The sequence below is a fragment of the Watersipora subatra genome, chromosome 10, assembly GCF_963576615.1.
Source record: "Watersipora subatra chromosome 10, tzWatSuba1.1, whole genome shotgun sequence".
Taxonomy (NCBI): Eukaryota; Metazoa; Bryozoa; class Gymnolaemata; order Cheilostomatida; family Watersiporidae; genus Watersipora; species Watersipora subatra.
Window position 1 is genome coordinate 56,485,813 of NC_088717.1, and position 18,349 is coordinate 56,504,161.

At 37.2% G+C, this 18,349-nt stretch overlaps 3 protein-coding genes across 3 annotated transcripts; 1 reads left to right on the forward strand and 2 right to left on the reverse strand.

The window, feature by feature from the left end:
- Positions 1–1,082: 1,082 nt before the first annotated feature.
- Positions 1,083–12,312, reverse strand: LOC137406504 (uncharacterized). The gene is made up of 5 exons (XM_068093082.1): positions 12,266–12,312; positions 6,286–6,485; positions 3,897–3,981; positions 2,901–3,053; positions 1,083–1,510 (listed from the first exon to the last, which is right to left on the reverse strand). The coding sequence occupies exons 2-5, from the start codon at positions 6,460–6,462 to the stop codon at positions 1,353–1,355; spliced, it is 573 nt and encodes a 190-aa protein (XP_067949183.1). The 5' UTR covers positions 6,463–6,485; positions 12,266–12,312; the 3' UTR covers positions 1,083–1,352.
- Positions 12,313–12,665: 353 nt separating this feature from the next.
- On the forward strand, positions 12,666–14,974 carry LOC137406390 (uncharacterized). The gene is made up of 4 exons (XM_068092966.1): positions 12,666–12,945; positions 13,468–13,552; positions 13,853–14,002; positions 14,403–14,974. Exons 1-4 carry the CDS (start codon positions 12,679–12,681, stop codon positions 14,558–14,560), a joined length of 660 nt encoding a protein of 219 aa, XP_067949067.1. The 5' UTR covers positions 12,666–12,678; the 3' UTR covers positions 14,561–14,974.
- Positions 14,975–15,787: 813 nt separating this feature from the next.
- On the reverse strand, positions 15,788–18,333 carry LOC137407239 (uncharacterized). The gene is made up of 2 exons (XM_068093845.1): positions 18,284–18,333; positions 15,788–17,579 (listed from the first exon to the last, which is right to left on the reverse strand). The coding sequence occupies exons 1-2, from the start codon at positions 18,331–18,333 to the stop codon at positions 15,788–15,790; spliced, it is 1,842 nt and encodes a 613-aa protein (XP_067949946.1).
- Between the last annotated feature and the right edge of the window lie 16 nt (positions 18,334–18,349).

Sequence of the window (18,349 nt, forward strand, 5' to 3'; positions counted from 1 at the left end):
CATAAAAACCGGTTTTTTTCGGGCTGGTTTAAACCGGGTTTAAACCACTCGGTTTAAACCATTTCAACCCTGTGGTTGTGTGTACAAAAGTATGGCTAATCAATGAACTTATTCTATAGATAGTTATACTAGTGCGTTGTTGAAATCTCTACTTATAGGAGTACACAGCCGGAGTACAGAGTCGGGGTACAGAGTCGGGGTACACAGTCATAGTACACAGTCGGGGTACACAGTCGGGGTACACAGTCGGAGTACACAGTCGGGGTACACAGTCGGGGTACGCAGTTGGGGTACGCAGTCAGAGTACGCATTCGGGGTACACAGTCAGGGTACACAGTCGGGGTACACAGTCGGGGTACACAGTCGGGGTACACAGTCAGGGTACACAGTCGGAGTACACATCGGAGTACGCAGTCGGGGTACACAGTCGGAGTACACTGTCGGGGTACACAGTCGGGGTACACAGTCGAGGTACACAGTTGGTGTACACAGTCGGGGTACACAGTCGGAGTACACAGTCGGGGTACACAGTCGGGGTACACAGTCGGGGTACACAGTCGGGGTGCATGCAAGGTATTTTTTATAGTTGCATATTTTGTATAATTGTAAAATAAATTAGGAACCTTTTGCTCTGATTACTCTACATGAGAGTACGTGATAACCAAGTAGAGAAGGGTAGGCTGACAATGCATGAGCGCATGCATGGTGGTGCACCATAAAACTGCTTAGCCTTTGATCTTCGTAAATATTTTTAGGATTTTTGGTTACAAATAATACACTAAAGGTAATGTAACTGGTTTCGTGATTTTTTTGATCTTTAATAAGTATGTCATATTGTATAATTGTTTAAGTTGTATTATACTGAATGTCAAAGACTCTCAACCTTAATAACACACTCACTGGCTGCTCTTTAAAAGCTAGTTGAATATTCAAAGTTGTGACTCAAAAAAGGAAATAACTCCAACATAAGGAAGTATTTTACCCAAATGCATCGTTCCTTTATAATTGTGATATTTTTAATAACATTGAAATCCTTCAATAGGAGTCGCCATTTCAAAAGTGTGAACGACTCCAACATTTGTACTCTAAAGGTTCAATGTAGTTAAACCATCTCTCTGACTAGCAAAAAGGTAGATGATGGATTTGAAGCGAACGCCACTTGAAATGATGCCTAAACTATATTTTGGAAATATTAATAAAAGACAATATCTTGTGGTTGTATACATTGTTCTTGGTGAGAACGCATTGACATGCCAAACAGCTACTAATGATAAGTTAAGTTAATGAAAAGACAAATTCTGATGCATGCAGGTGCATCAAACAATGTTGTGTGAACTGTCATTGGACACCTGCTACTTCATGCCGATGAGGAGCCCTCTCAGGAACTGAGAATGCATGCTGCTCTCTGTCACTGGCATGTTGGAGTCGCAGTAACCTGGCACTTCGAAAACGCCAGCATCTTTGATTCCTTCTGTCACATTAGCGACTTGTAGAGTAGACATCTGATCGACTACAGTAAATAGTAAGAGAAAGAATAAGAATAACTAATAAACACTTGCATTAAAGAAACTTATCTTCTAAGAACTTCATGTTAGAAATAAATGTGATTAGACAAGTTGTCAAGAGTGGTAAAATGGCTAATCGAGTAACCACGAAACCTGTAACTGACGCTTTTCAGAACAAAGGAAATCTAAAAATGTGCTAAGTTGACATGTCAACTCTTTGAGACAAGAGGATGTAGAAGGTTGACTATGTGACAAAAAAATGTGAAAGTTTGGTGATGTGTGCATGGTTGGCAGCAAAGGTCATGTTGCCAGTAAAGCTGAACACTCTATATGCTTAAAAATAGGACAAGGAGGCAACAAGAGCACAACAGCAAGTCGATGTAGAAACTGGCATATATATATATGGTCATCAGCCTAGTAGCTGTGTAGCAACTAGTCAAGTCTAGTTAATGCTGAGCTCTAATACTGCTCTATCTTTACAAAATTGCAACAATGGTATAAAAGAATATAGCGTTTGTTTTTTGTTCATATATTCTGTATATAGTGGAATCATCAGAGTACATAAGATCTGTAAATTAGTTTTTTAAGAGCTCTCCTTTGCAAATTTTAATAACGATACTTTTGCTAACTAGTATGTGAGACTGGATGTTAATAGCCTCCATAGTCAATACAATCTACCAATGACATAAGTGCCACATTTAATCATAAGCCAATGGAGCGCTTACCTTGTGCAAAGCTACTTGTTTATTGGCTAACCATTAGTACGTCTAGATCAATTGTAAAAATTGTTTAAAACTATTTACACATATTTGCTGTATGTCTAGATCAGGCACGCAAAAGAAGATTTCTTGTTGTATTAAAATGCTGTATCCTAACAAATATATACATGTACATGTATATATAAATCTCAGTGTCTGTTGACTGCTCCGTTATAGAGATAGTCTTATTAACAAGAAATCTGCAGTACTTTGCAGAGGACTTCATCTCAGAAGGTCCAGGTCCAGAGGTATCGAACTTATCAATTAGACTTCGCATTCAACTAAGCACAGCTATCAAGAAAGGTGAAAATATTCATTACAGCGTGTAAAATACTCACAATGACGTTGCATCACACATAATGATTACCAGCTTGCTCCACTAAGTGAATGCCTGGCATTGCATGGCTAATAAAACAGTTTATAAACAGTTTCAGATAATGTAGTGTAAAGGTAATGCAGTAGGTAATGTAATGGAATGTTTATAAGCTGTTTTTATTACCCATGCAAAGCAGGGCATTCAACTAGTAGTTCTTTAAAGCAGAGTATACTTAATATGTTCTATAGGCTAGTTGAATGTTAATAGTAACAATAAGTTGACACAGAAATACAAGTATGAATAATATTAAAATATGCTCACCTCCTTCAACTGACTGCTGGGTATTTTGGATGCCAGGAATAAAGGGATCTCTGAACATGGTGATATAAGTGAGAGAAACTCCTAATGTCTTTATGCTGTACGTGTCAGTCATTTGGTTACCCAGAATCCAGGAACCGCGGTAAGCCAGACCAGCTGTTAGAATACCACATATCACAGTATACACAAAGCTAGACAGCATCAATTTCTATAGCTAGAGACGTTTTACTTTTACCTAGTCAGATTATATGTAGAATAGACTTATAAATGATAAATAACTGTGAGCTGCTCCATTGGTTAAATCAGGAAACAGGGTCTGTGAAGATGTTGATGCCTGCTATATCTTGAGGTGCGTTTACATCAGGACGACTTGTAGAAGTTGTGTCCACGCTGACAAAGTTGGTTTGGTGTAAAACAAAAAACGGTTGTAAAAACGGCTTGTCCCATTCACAAACACAAGATCAGTCAAACGCTGTATACTATGAATGTTTACTTTTGACACCTGCTATTGATGGATTACGATATGACATTGACCAATCATATCTTGCAGTGTTAATAACGTTGAAAATACAAGTTAAGAGAATGGATATCGATACTGGTTTTCATTGGCGAAAAAAGGTGAACATTTTGTATAGTCAGTGTTTGGTTTGGTGTAAAGTCTACGAAAACCTCTTCTGAATTGTAAACAGGCTAGAAGACATTCCGATTCTAACTCTCTCAGCGGAAACACAACTCCAACAAATTTTATTGATGTAACTGCAGCTTTACTTCTCAACACCTTCAATTCACCAGACCTACCTTTATATAAGCTAACTCACCTAGACCTTAGCCTAGTACCAACCAGTCTGAAAGGGTGGAAAAATAAACTCAAAAATTGAAAGAAATTGCTTTTAATCAGAAGCGCTTCAAGTATGAAAGTGATTTCCTTAATTCTTCTGCTTGCTTTGTCTGAAAGAACCAACGCTAGTAAAAACTAAAATTTGCTAAATGACTACTCACGTATGTCCGTGCAGACAGGAGCTATGCTGGTTTTTGGCATCTTTATGCAGTTTAATTTTCCAGTATCCACAATGTATGTTGCATTCTACAAAAGTATTTCCAACTATAAAGTTTTGCAACTTTTAAAAGTAGGTTGTCTGACCTACTTTCCAACAGTGATTTCGGTGTAAGCACTATATCATTATTAAACTTTGGAGTTGAATCCAATAGGACCCTTCAGCACACAAGCTTTATATCTCTAGTAATAAATCGCACTTTGTCATTGTATGCGCGCGTGTGTGCGTGCATGCGCGTGCGTGTGTTTTAGTCTCCTTAAATGCTATGCCTTTCTACATTCTTTGGCCAATCACACGCATATGTTCCGTGTCTTCTGTCAGGTTGACAAAAAAAACCTCGGTTTTAAAACTCTATGTGGTTACTGAGAACCAGTCTCTTAAATAACTACATGATTAGAAACTCAATAATGCGCCTTCGCATTCCTTAAAAACCGTTGCCCTCAATGAACACGTTCAATTTTCATTTAAATTCTACACGCGTACTGCAGGCTATCTGAATGAAAATGAAAAAAATCTATGGCAATGTCAGGCTTAACACTCGGTTATGCTAATATTGCGATAAATACAAGGTGGCTACTATTTGCGCGTACATCGAGTAAGGTAGCTCCTTCTACACCATGTTATTCATACATACAAGATTTTCATCTGCGCGTGTGACGAAAACCCTTACCTCAGCTCTAAAGAAGCATAAACAATCGGATGCAATGATTACAAATGTAAACTGGTTTGAGCTCTAAACGTAGATTTTTTGGAATCACATTGAACCATTTTCAACTCCAAATGTGAAGTCAAGCTGTTGAGACGTTGGCTCAATTAGGCGCAGGCATGCCATAACTTGCTAGAACATTCTAGAAAGTCATTACTTTAGAAATAACTGAAGGTTGCACCAGAAGTTAACTCATTTGAGAGTTTTAGCTATAACAAAATTGGATGTTGTCAGTTTTGATGTATTTTGAATTACCACTTGTTACCATAGAGTGAAGATAGAAAAAATCATATGGATATCACAATTCAACAAAATACTAAAACATAAAAATAACAAATCTTTTTGGTTATATATTTGTATGGGTTGAGAGGTGTCGCTAAGCTGGCAGGTGAGCTCAGGTGAGCCCAAGTGAGCCTATAATATCATTATCAATGGTTGGTAAGCCTGAAGTCAATGTTTATCAGCCAATTGCAGCCATTCTTATATCAGGTCAGCTGAGCTGCTGTTACCAAGGAGCAGGCAAACACCAAGCTGAGTTCAGGCAGCTGCATCGCTTTCTTTATCAGGCTGGATCATAATCAGTGCACATGAAATGCCGACTTGAAGCTCAATGCATGAGGACTGATAGTTTCTTATTTGCTATTCACATTAATGCTGTATATAAAACACCCTTATGTAGTAGTGTAATTGACGATAGTGCAGGTAAAACATTTGCAAAGAGCCTGAGATCCTTAATATGAGAAGGCAGTCACAAAAATAAATGACCTTTCAGAGACAACTCGAGGAGCTTATTTCAAACTTTTTATGAGCCTTTTTGAAGGTTGTCTTGTACAGGTATTTGTATCAAGACCTAGGTTATGGGAACAGAACATGGTACACCGCAGTATTTGGCTAGACTCCGCAATATTTGTAAGATATTTGTGATCGATTTCTCTTGTTAAACTCTGAACTAGGGGAGCTGCTGTAGTTCGGTGTCCGCTGTGCTGACATGATTACTAGGTCAGTGGTTGGTGCTCTGAATTATGATCAGTTAGTCGATGGGTAAAGTCACACAAGGACTATCAATAGTATTAAGAAGGGCATAAACTACATTTGCTGTTGTGCCGAATCTAATGAGTGAATAGCCTCTTATCCCAAAACTCACTACCATTTGTCGTAGTCACTCTTCATGGGAAGAAAAAAAACCAAAGAATATTTTTCTTTGGTTTTTGTTGTTCTTATGGAAAGCCAAAAGAAAAGCAAGAAAAAGCTTTTAAATAATATTATTCTATTATTAAGCTACTTTACATTTCATATGATGTTCACTCTAGAAAATGAGGTTACCAATTGTTTATGATCTGTGACACTCTTGGACAAAAGTATTTCAGAATTTAGGTAGACATTAGCATTTGTTGTTCAATTTTATAAAACTGTGTTTTGATAAAAGTTCTACAACCCCTATTGTCTAGCCGCTGTTGTGTGTTTTGGAAAGAGAAGAAAACTCCTTACAGGTTTTGATACATATACATGTACTCACCTGGTTCATTATGTATGTACTATATACATGTACTTACCTGGTTTATTATGTACGTACTATATACTTGTACTTACCTGGTTCATTATGTATTTACTATATACATGTACTTACCTGGTTCATTATGTACGTGAAGGTAGCAGTCAATACATTTTCTGTATAGACCTCTTGAAGCACTGCGGCAACACCTATCTTGTAATCATAGTGAAGGGAGCCAACAACGTCATTGAAATAGGTCTTGCCTTGGTGGTTCTGAGCAACTTCAGCGTGCATCACACTTTCCCATTGCATCGGCACACACTTCCTGTCACTCACTGCCCAAGACATGTAGTTAGCAGTCAAAAGAATTGATAGCAATGCTAAGAGAGGCTGTGACACTGCCATGATGGTTTCCAGTAGACAAATGAAAGAAGTTAGCTATAACTGCGTGTAGTTTGTTCACCGCCAATGAGGCAACAAGCCCCAGTGCTCACTTAGCAGCATACCAGTGAGGACCGCATGCAGTGATGTTCGTTTTAAAAAAGGGCATGCAGGCTATCTTTAAAAAAGATGGTAATTTAGCTACTATCTATGACTCAGCCTGACTACTATCTATGACCTGCTCAAACTACTACCTTTGATCATAGCAAAATAAACATGTGTGCAAACCTCCCATGCCTGTTCAAGTGAGCAAACAGTCTTCCCAGTTTTCACACAATAGAGATTATATCTAGAATGTTGTGTAATTGATAAACATAACTGAAATATGCGATATTCCCAGTTTTTATTAAAATGAAGTATGTTCTAATCTCACATTATTAAAGTTATAAAATTAGAATAGCCAAACTTATCTCCTGATACTGACTGATTGAAACCATTTTTAAGTTAATTGTTGAGTCAGCAGCTCTAATTTTCTGAAGCGCGATCTTCATTTAGCGCTCAATGATAACAAAATAAGCTCTGCAAGCTTTGTCTCTATCTCCATGCATACCACAGATAACAAACACACAAAGCTCTAAGTACACAATGTTTCAGCACTTTGAGCATTAAAATAAAATTGACCTTCAAAAGAACTTGATGTACACAAATGTATCATAATATTGATGTACACAAATGTATCATAACATTGATGTACACAAATGTATCATAACATTGATGTACACAAATGTATCATAACATTGATGTACACAAATGTATCATAATATTGATGTACACAAATGTATCATAACATTGATGTACACAAATGTATCATAACATTGATGTACACAAATGTATCATAACATTGATGTACACAAATGTATCATAACATTGATGTACACAAATGTATCATAACATCGATGTACACAAATGTATCATAACATCGATGTACACAAATGTATCATAACATCGATGTACACAAATGTATCATAACATCGATGTACACAAATGTATCATAACATCGATGTACACAAATGTATCATAACATCGATGTACACAAATGTATCATAACATCGATGTACACAAATGTATCATAACATTGATGTACACAAATGTATCATAACATTGATGTACAAAACTGTATCATAACATTTATGTACACAAATGTATCATAACATTGATGTACAAAACTGTATCATAACATTTATGTACACAAATGTGCCAGAGCTTTAATATACACAAATGTACCATAGCCTTGATGTACCCTAGAAATTCCCCTGTCATACAGCCCATCACCAAAGTGATATTGGAAAAAAGAAAGGGTACTGCTGGTTGAGAAATGCAATATTAGCAGTCAAATGGCACAGCAGTGCAATAGGATAACTGCAATGGTAGCTGCAATGGTAGCTGTAATGTACTGGGTGTTATTATGTACAACAACCAGCAAGGATGAAAGGAAAAGATTATATGTTTATATCTCTCCCTGCAATAGGAGAAATGCAATATTAGAAGTAAAATGGCAAGCTGCTGTGTAATATACACAGTTTGAAAGTTGGTTGTGTTGAATGTAGAATGGTTTTGATAGCAATCTGTAACAGAAAGCGAGCATCAGCATTCACACGCTTGAAGGTTTTTTGCAAACTGGAGCAAAATAAACAAATGTTCTCGTCATAAAGAGGCATTGTATTTTAGCCCTAGCTTGTAGATAAGATGTTAAGAATTTAATGAAACCTAATTGGACAAAAAAACCTAGACTGATAAACTGTGTACCAAAATTTTGTACCTGTAAATCGGTCTACGCCTCAAACGGTCTACCTTTATTACAGAAACCTTCGGACAAATAAATTCGAATGATTAATCTTATAATTAAATCTTATAATAATTTTATAAAATCGAATAATTATTCTTATAATTAAATATTTTTGCAAGATATTAAAAACGGCAAGATATTAGAGACCTTCGGCAATTGGACAATGCTATAGAGTGGTGAAATGTGCAGGCTTTTCTCGTGAAATGCGCACGACTTAATGGTTCTACTCTCTGTCGCACAGCTTTATCGACGTTTTGTTGGCCGGTCTTAATTTTGAATAGAATAGGCTTATCAGGTTTTAATGGCAATTTTAGGCCAAATTAATCTGTCTAGTTATGTATTATCTGATCAGATAGGTAAGGTTTAGGATATTGTCTACAAATTTCAGACTTGGTAATATATTTAAATAGGTTTATATGTGTTTTGTATCGTTATTATACTTAAACGACTCCATTGAAAAATGGTAAAACTTGTTGATGAGATTTCAGTACAAGGGTTTGTGACGGTGTTGATGAATAATTTTCGTGAGTTGTGTGCACATATGCATTTATCATAGAGCTTCCAAACAATCGCCTCGCTCATGTTTGTACAAATGTACAATAGCCTTGATGTACGCAAATGTACCATAGCCTTGATGTAAAAAAATGTACCATAACATTAATGTACACAAATGTGCCAGAGCTTTAATATACACAAATGTACAATAGCCTTGATGTACACAAATGTGCAATAGCCTTGATGTACAAAAATGTATCATAAAATTGATGTACACAATTGTATCATGACATTGCTGTACACAAATGTACAATAGTCTTGATATACACAATTGTACATTGTAGCCATTGAGCTATTATGCTTTTTCAGCTTTACGTAGCTTTATGTATAGCTTTATGTATATCTTTACGTATAGCTTTATGTATAGCTTTATGTATAGCTTTATGTATAGCTTTATGTATAGCTTTATGTATAGCTTTGACCGTATATATTGAATGCTTAATTTATAAGCAATCAGTCTATTTCCTGTAACTATGTAGTGTAGGCACTCATCAAACTGTCTATTCATTAAAACTTTATCTTATCAATCAACATATTATATCCGTGATGTACACAAATCATTATGTACCATGCTACAATGGTCCCATGTACCAAATATTTCTGCGTTCACTGGGCAACTTTGAGGTTTATAGAAATCTATTAGAATAGCTTTCAATAGTGTAAGTACAGTATTGTATTATGTAGTACTATCGGTGGTTTACACAGAACAGTATCCATGCTCTCTATTACAATCAAAAATGCAGTTTACTAACATTCTAAGCAGCTGTGAGTACAATATAAAAGTACTGAAAAAATAAATATTAAACTAAATTTCCCGCCATTGTTAACAGCAAAATATTTTAAACCCAAATATAGCTACAGAATTGAAAAAAACTTTATAAGTCACAGCAGTTCAATGATACATTTGCATGAGTTGCAAACGCAGCAAAAATATGTGAATAAGTTCCCATCTAATAGAATCACTCTCTGAGTCTTGGTAGCTTAATGTCTTTGCTATGAGTAAAATGAGTCGTCTTTGAAATATGCTAATAATAGAGATACAGCAGAATGATAGTAGTAGGTATGTACTAACAGAAGAAAGACAAAAGACTGATGGTAGTAGGTATATGTACTAATAGAAGAGCAACAGGAGACTGTTGGTAGTAGGTATGTACTAACAGAAGAAAGACAGGAGATTGATAGTAGTAGGTATGTACTAACAGAAGAAAGACAGGATGCTAATGGTAGTAGGTATGTACTAACAAAAGAGAGACAGGATACTGATGATAGTAGGTATGTACTAATAGAAGAAAGACAGGAGACTGATGGTAGTAGGTATGTACTAACAGTAGAGAGACAGGATACTGATAGTAGTAGGTATATACTAACAGAAGAGAGACAGGAGACTGATGGTAGCAGGTATGTACTAACAGAAGGGAGACAAGATGCTGATGGTAGTAGGTATGTACTAATAGAAGAAAGACAGGATACTGATAGTAGTAGGTATGTACTAACAGAAGAGAGACAGGATACTGATGGTAGTAGGTATGTATTAACAGAAGAGAGACAGGAGACTGATAGCAGTAGGCATGTACAACAGAAGAGAGATAGGAGACTGATGGTAGTAGGTTTGTACTAACAGAAGAGAGACAAGAGACTGATGGTAGTAGGTAAGTACTAACAGAAGAGAGGCAGGAGACTGATGGTAGTAGGTATGTAGTACTATGTACTAACCAATAGACGAGACGTGTGAAAGATTGTAGTTGGTTTGTACTTGCAGAAAAATGAAGACAAACCAAGTTGGCATTGTTTCTAATGAGTATTATATAATTACTGTACAATAAACAGCTTTTGCTAAAATGTGTAAGAATGAACATTAGCAACTTAATTTCATCAAAAACTTTACATACTTATTCCATTTAGCAAGACCCTTAGTTAATTGAAATATTGAACTTCTTTTAGACAAGTCATTAGAGAAGTAATTTTATTGACAATAAAGTTAGGTTGCCTCAAAGGCAGTGACTAAGCCATTTAAGAAGCCATCTTGAATTGTGCACTGCTAAACCTGCACAGAAAAACTTTGCTGACCCGTTCTACAGGCATCAGCTTTATGATTGTTTACAAAACTAGCTGCATTCTTATATGGAGAAGACAATTCTAGTAGTGTTGCACTGTACCTAGTATGATTTATATAAAATCAAGTGTCTGCGTTTTGTTGCTCGTATGTCCAGTTAATAGCATTTGGCTGAAATACGTCAACTGCGAAAATACTGTTTGTTATTTCTAGTACGCTTGCAGTTCCATGCCCTGAGAGAAATCATATTTTGTAATGATTATATGCGCAACTTTTCCACAATTTGGCAAAGAGGCCTGGGCAATAAAAAAGGTTATTGCACAAAAAATTTATTTTTAATCAAAATATAGAACATTCACCATTCTAGTTTTTAAATGAATCTGTTTTTTTATTTCTGCGTACTGTGTTTATTTTTGTGTTATTCACGCTGCACCAGCTGTTGTACTTACGACAACTCTATACTGACTGCAATGGTCTCATTTTAAGCATTTTCCTTAATGTATGGGCATATATACTTTTTTGGTATGGTCTCAGGCATAACGCTAGCTAAAGGGTTAAGCATAAAGTCAGGAAAGATCGGAAACTATGATAAGTTTGCTAATCTTTATTGTAGCCAGTAAGACAGTAGCATAATGGTTACCGCACCTGTCTGTAGAACTGGAGGTTCCGAGTTCAAATCAAGTGTGCAGCAGATTTTTTATTACTAAAATTTTATTGCTACAGCTGGATACACGGACAGATAGAAAAACAAAAGACAAACAAACATTAGGATTTATATATTAGTTAGAATATTAGCTTATATTGCTAGCTTAAGTTACTAAAATTCATTGGGTTAAGAAGCTTAGCCAATTACCATTTACCACTATTACCCACTACATTACCTGCCAATGTTTATCAGCTGTTTTAAATCTTGAGGGAATGTGTAGCATAAGAAGTAAGAAATGTTTTTCAACAACTTGTTTTAGCTGCGCTTTGAGCTTTGAATATTTAAATTATGCATTGGTTACAGAGATAAAAAACTACCTTCATTTAAAAGTTAGAATGCTCGGCGTTACGCGAGTGATAAACATTTTTTCATGCAAAATTTTATTTATTTTCTGTAAACTTATTTTCTGTATTTTTTTATAAACTGACCATTCAGCTAGTCTTTACTATTTATATTTATTATTTATATTTATTTATTATTTATAATTTATGTCCAACCGTCTCTTCGAAGCCACGCTTTGAGCGTTACGAATACATTGCAGCAGGCAGCAATAAATCTCAGATATTCAACTTACCACCTGTACCATTGCACCAACTTGCTGCACGGAGGAATAATTGTACAGTTAGCTATTACACCTGATGATCTGTCACGGCGCGCGAGACTACCTATGACTAGTCTGGATAGAAAGCATAGGGCTTCTACAGAACGTGGTGTCACTCACCACTGTTTTCTGTGTTTTTCCATAAAGTATGGCACTTAGGAAACTGCAGGCTGTCTGCTGTGGCAATCAGGAACCGTCAGGGTGAGCAATGCCACCACTACCTGTTGTTCAATAACAAACGATAGCCAGACTTATTGTCATAGAGCTACATGTATTATAAATTAACTCACCTTCTGTAGCCTGTTTGTGTAATCGTACGCTTCACTGCTTCTAAGCACTATACATGTAGCTTGTGACAATTCATCACTACGCAGCACAAAGTACAGATGTCGTCTACTAGAAGTGTGACTCAAATCATAATCTTTGCTATTATCCTGACTGCTTGTGGCTGCGGTGGTGCTAGCACGTGTATACCGGTGCAATGGGAGTGCCAGCTGCTAGGAATGGTGATGGTGAATGGTCCAAATGAGTCATACACGGGCAGCGTCATAGGTCAGATGGCTGAAGACTACACAAGCAATGGACAAGCTCTCTTACAGAAAGTCTATGTCAATGGAAAATTATACTCGGGTAGTTTGGTCGTCAGGTCTCTGGTAAGTCTACGGTTGCTATGCATTCAGTCCTATCAACATCTGCTAGCAAATGTATTGGAAACATCGTTGGGACGACTATTGTTTGTTTGCTTCTTACTAGCAGATAGTAGACAGATACCTACATTATATGTAGAGCTTACACAAGATTTACATGTTTGAGGTGGGAGCCAGGGTAGCCAGACATAATCGTGAATCACTCAACATAAAATCATCTAACTAGCTAAAGATTATATCCTGCACTTGATATATAGCTAGTGCTTAGCCTGTGTTCTAATGCAGCTATAGGTTAGACTGTGCTCTAACAGAAGAACCCTTGCTACACCCCCTCTCTACCAAAGTGAGAAGATGCTTATCTTGGTGTAAGAGAAAGCTAACTGACTGGTAGTTTTGATGCAGCCATGAAGTTTGATTAATGGCTCGATGCGTGTAGCTTTCTTTTAAAACTACCACCTATTTCCTCTCTAAAACAGGCAATGACCCAAACAATTTGAAACTTTGCTAATAACTATTTCTATATAACAGAAAGGAACCTATCTAGCAGACACTATCAACAAGAAATGCACTAGATTCCCTCCTACCAAGTTTGAACGCTATTGCACCAATTCCTGTAAGTTCCTTTGCATGCCAACAAGTAATAGTATTTTAAAACTACTAAGCTGCATTATGTTTTACATTCACCGTTGGTTTGCTCCTGTTTCGCTCAAGGAGTTTTCTGAGAAATCTTTGATAATCATAGAAACATACTGAGTCTTTGAATTAGTGAGCTCATATACTGCATTTTAGCTTAATTTTACTTTTTGAGGAATTTTTATGCTAACTATCTTGTTTAAGTGAAGAGCTCTTACTCTCGCACTTTCATACATATATGTCAAATGATCTTCTCCAAAGAGTGTTGTTTTAACCACAGCCACTCTCACCTACTTCTCCTCTTGGACACTCGGCTCACAGCTAACTGACACTTATTCTGTCAAAGGATATTTTCCTCACCGCTACCTCACCATGTTCAGAGAAACCTTCACACCCTGCACACAAAACACACAGACATCGACAAGCGGAGGTCAGCTCTTTATTTGTTTTATAAATTATTTGCCGTGAGTGCAGTGTTTGTCTTTTTATTGTTTTACATAGCTATCTTTTTACAAAGTTCCTATAGAAATTACTATAGCAACAGAATCACAAAATTCTACATACGGAAAAACAGTAAACAGTTTCACAAACTAGATCTCAAATGTTGCTCATATAAATTTGTATGGTCAACTGAACAGCATCAAAGCAATCTTGTATTTATGCTTGACTTTTTGTGACGATGTGAAAACTGATGAAAAAATGTTTCTCTTCCCTCCTATTTGTTTATTTCACTCTTATGGCACTAAACTAAATTTTATGATATTAGGAGTTGTCTTATCACATCTATAGCAAGGAATCGTTACCACATTCAAGTAACATCAATTTTTCAGTTGACGAACTGATGACTCTTCAATATGCCAATCTAACTAAAGAGATCAAAGACAGAAGTATCTTTGATGTACCAGATTATTGTACCGCTGCGAAAAGAAGAACACAATTCAGTCCAGAGTTTTACAGATTGATGACCGTCTTTCCGGTTGGAGTGTAATCAACTACATAACTTGGTCTGTAACATTTATATATAACAGTCCTTCATGAATATTATGTTATCTATTCTAACAATGTCTCTTAGCAATCAGCAATGTGTATGATACTCAGTATTTTCTGTTTCCTGTTTCAAAGGCCAGTGTTTAAAAGGTTAGTATAAGATATGGCACTGTCAATTAAACAAAGACCCATAGATCAATAGCACGAGTTCTCATGAAAGGCATTGGTTATTTGTAACTGACTACAAGTAATGCATGTTTGTTATAGAGTGCCCAGCATTTCTTTGTTTGGAGACTTCAAATGCATAACTTGATTTTTTTGGTGTCTGCATCTGCAGCTGCAACTTACTATTGTAGTATTTAAACTAACAGATAAAATACTATGCCTTTGCTAAATAAAATATATTTTACAATGATTTTATTCATTTTATGTTTAAACTTTATAAATAAAACTTCTAGTTACCATAATAAACCAAGTATATGTGTAATGATCCGGGTTTAGTCTAAAATTTCAACATGTCTGAGTATGGGAAAAATTCCAATTTGCCAAATCAACTTCTGCGTAAGGAGAAATCAAATTATGTCATAAATCATAATGGTAGGTTTGGGGTATGTTAGCAATTAATATAATACAGGGCAAGAATGTGCAAAAATTGAAACATTTGCTTGTATAGTATATTTTCCAGGCTATAAAATGCAACATATTATAAAGCGCAGTATTACATAATATATCAATTTCTGTCATAGTCCATATCTAAGGTGCATCAGATTAGAAGGTGCAACAAGTGAACAATAGGTGTGTAGGATGAGTCTGAGATTGTTCAGTTGACAATAACTCTCAAGGATGTTCAGTTGTGGGCTAATAAAAACAATACAAAGTCACTGCTTTGTTGGAAGGCAAAAATCAAACACAGGCAGCACTCACTTTTTTCTGCTTTCAACACAATAATACAAAACCATTGTGCAGTTGTCCCACATGCCCACAAAAATCAGTAAAGTCACTTTCTCTTTTTAATTTTCCTTTTAAATTTTCCTTTTCTTTTTTAATTTTTAATTTTAATTCTTTTAATAATTCCTCACTCACATATCTTTCAAACTTTATTGTTAGTGTCTGAGTTAAACCAGCTATTGCCATGTGAAGTAGGGCCAATGACAGTGGCGAGACTGACGCTTTTACTAAACAGGCTTGTGGCAGCGGTGAAACTGACTCTGATAATCATGAGGGGGACTTAAGTCTCTCTCATGACTTCAGAGTCAGTCTCACCGCTGCCACAAGCCTGTTTAGTAAGAGCATCAGTCTTTCTGCGGTCACAGATCTGTTCAGTAAAAGTGACAGTCTGGCTGCTGTCACAGATCTGTTCAGTAAAAGCGACAGTCTGGCTGCTGTCACAGGTCTGTTCAGTAAAAGCGACAGTCTTGCTGCTGTCACAGATCTGTTCATTAAAAGCGACAGTCTCGCTGCTGTCACAGGTCTGTTCAGTAAAAGCGACAGTCTTGCTGCTGTCACAGATCTGTTCAGTAAAAGCGACAGTCTTGCTGCTGTCACAGGTCTGTTCAGTAAAAGCATCAGTCTCGTCACTGTCACAGACCTGTTCAGTAAAAGTGTCAGTCTCGCCGCTGTCACAGATCTGTTCAGTAAAAGCGACAGTCTTGCTGCTGTCACAGGTCCGTTCAGTAAAAGCATCAGTCTCGTCACTGTCACAGACCTGTTCAGTAAAAGTGTCAGTCCCGCCGCTGTCACAAGCCTGTTCAATAAAAATGTCAGTCTCACCGCTGTTACAGGCCTGTTCAGTAAAAGTGTCAGTCTCGCCGCTGTCACTAGCCTGCTCGGTAAAAGCGACAGTCTCGCTGCTGTCACAGGTCTGTTCAGTAAAAGCGACAGTCTTGCTGCTGTCACAGATCTGTTCAGTAAAAGTGACAGTCTTGCTGCTGTCACAGGTCTGTTCAGTAAAAGCATCAGTCTCGTCACTGTCACAGACCTGTTCAGTAAAAGTGTCAGTCTCGCCGCTGTCACAGGTCTGTTCAGTAAAAGTGTCAGTCTCGTTGCTGCTGCAGGTCCGTCCAGTAAAAGCATCAGTCTCGTCGCTGTTACAGGCCTGTTCAGTAAAAGTGACAGTCTCGCCGCTGTCACAGGTCTGTTCAGTAAAAGTGTCAGTCTTGTTGCTGCTGCAGGTCCGTCCAGTAAAAGCATCAGTCTCGTCGCTGTTACAGGCCTGTTCAGTAAAAGTGTCAGTCTCGCCGCTGTTACAGGCCTGTTCAGTAAAAGTGTCAGTCCCGCCGCTGTCACAAGCCTGTTCAATAAAAATGTCAGTCTCACCGCTGTTACAGGCCTGTTCAGTAAAAGTGTCAGTCTCGCCGCTGTCACTAGCCTGCTCGGTAAAAGTGTCAGTCTCGCTGCTGCTACAGGTCCGTTCAGTAAAAGCATCAGTCTCGTCGCTGTCACAGACCTGTTCAGTAAAAGTGTCTGTGTCGCTGCTGCTACAGGTCCGTTCAGTAAAAGTATCAGTCTCGCCGCTGTTACAGGCCTGTTCAGTAAAAGTGTCAGTCTCGCCGCTGCTACAGGTCCGTCCAGTAAAAGCATCAGTCTCGCCGCTGCTACAGGCCTGTTCAGTAGAAGTGTCAGTCTCGCCGCTGTCACTAGCCTGTTCAGTAAAAGTGTCAGTCTCGCTGCTGCTACAGGTTCGTTCAGTAAAAGCATCAGTCTCGCCGCTGTCACAGGCCTGTTCAGTAAAAGTGTCAGTCTCGCTGCTGCTACAAGTCCGTTCAGTAAAAGCATCAGTCTCATTGCTATCACAGGCCTCTTCAGTAAAAGTGTCAGTCTCGCCGCTGCCACAGGCCTGTTCAGTAAAAGTGTCAGTCTCGCCGCTGTTACAGGCCTGTTCAGTAAAAGTGTCAGTCTCATCGCTGTCACAGGCCTGTTCTGTAAAGGCTGGAATGACACTGGTGGCTGATACCTTTGCCCAAGAATCAACGATCCATTGGTAGATAGGGGCATAACTCGCACAATGTTCTACATAAAAGCTAAAAGCCGGAAGGATTATTCTTCAATATATCAACTCATGCTAGTTCTCCTATCTAAAGTGGAGGAGAGTATATATACTTGAGCAAGTGCTATATATGAGTGATTACAGTACTTATACAGTACTTGCATTTACGGTATATTTGGCTTGACACTAAAAACAATCAAGTAAAGGTTGATGGAAAGACATTTCATAAAGGTCTAAAAGTGAAAATAGGAAGAGGTTATGATAATTGTTTTGGATATTTTTATTCAAGTTTCCAATACAAAGATATAAGATATTAACCTGCTATAAATGGTAAAAATTATTTTTCCACAATTTATCACTATTGCTAGCTGTTGATGCGGTTGTGTGAAGAGCGCTACATGATTGTGTAACAGTGAAGTCTTTGCAAATTAAATTAAATATTTTATAAAACACCCAATTTTAATAAAATTTACATTTATTCTAATAAAACATAATGAACGTGTACTTTAAAAGATTTATTGGTGTAAATGGCCATTAATAAAAAGCTTCCAAAGTAAGGTTTCTCTTTTTCTGAGTACAATTGTTCAAGGCATCCGTGTTCTAAATATTAAAAAGTACGGCACTTATGTCTTGTTATCTCTATAAGAAAAATTTATAAATTGAAAAGTACAAACACCAAAAAATATTTAGCAGTCAGCAGATATTTTAGCCATTTTACATCACTGACATGTTAGTCACTCCAAATTAGCAACGAGTAGCCCATTCTCAATCAGTGATGTGTTAGTCATTCCAAGTGAGTAACAT

Excerpts from the sequence above, each read along its gene's own strand:
- LOC137406504 (XM_068093082.1), bottom strand. The coding sequence starts at position 6,462 with ATGCAATGGGAAAGTGTGATGCACGCTGAAGTTGCTCAGAACCACCAA. Across the intron at positions 3,982-6,285 it reads TCACGTACATAATGAACCAG|AATGCAACATACATTGTGGA; the intron begins GTAAGTACATGT and ends ATACTTTTGTAG. Across the intron at positions 1,511-2,900 it reads CCAGCAGTCAGTTGAAGGAG|TCGATCAGATGTCTACTCTA; the intron begins GTGAGCATATTT and ends TATTTACTGTAG.
- LOC137406390 (XM_068092966.1), top strand. The coding sequence starts at position 12,679 with ATGTCGTCTACTAGAAGTGTGACTCAAATCATAATCTTTGCTATTATC. Across the intron at positions 13,553-13,852 it reads ACGCTATTGCACCAATTCCT|CCACTCTCACCTACTTCTCC; the intron begins GTAAGTTCCTTT and ends TTTTAACCACAG. Across the intron at positions 14,003-14,402 it reads ACAGACATCGACAAGCGGAG|TTGACGAACTGATGACTCTT; the intron begins GTCAGCTCTTTA and ends TCAATTTTTCAG.
- LOC137407239 (XM_068093845.1), bottom strand. The coding sequence starts at position 18,333 with ATGACTAACACATCACTGATTGAGAATGGGCTACTCGTTGCTAATTTG. Across the intron at positions 17,580-18,283 it reads CTACTCGTTGCTAATTTGGA|CTTTTATGTAGAACATTGTG; the intron begins GTGACTAACATG and ends TCCGGCTTTTAG.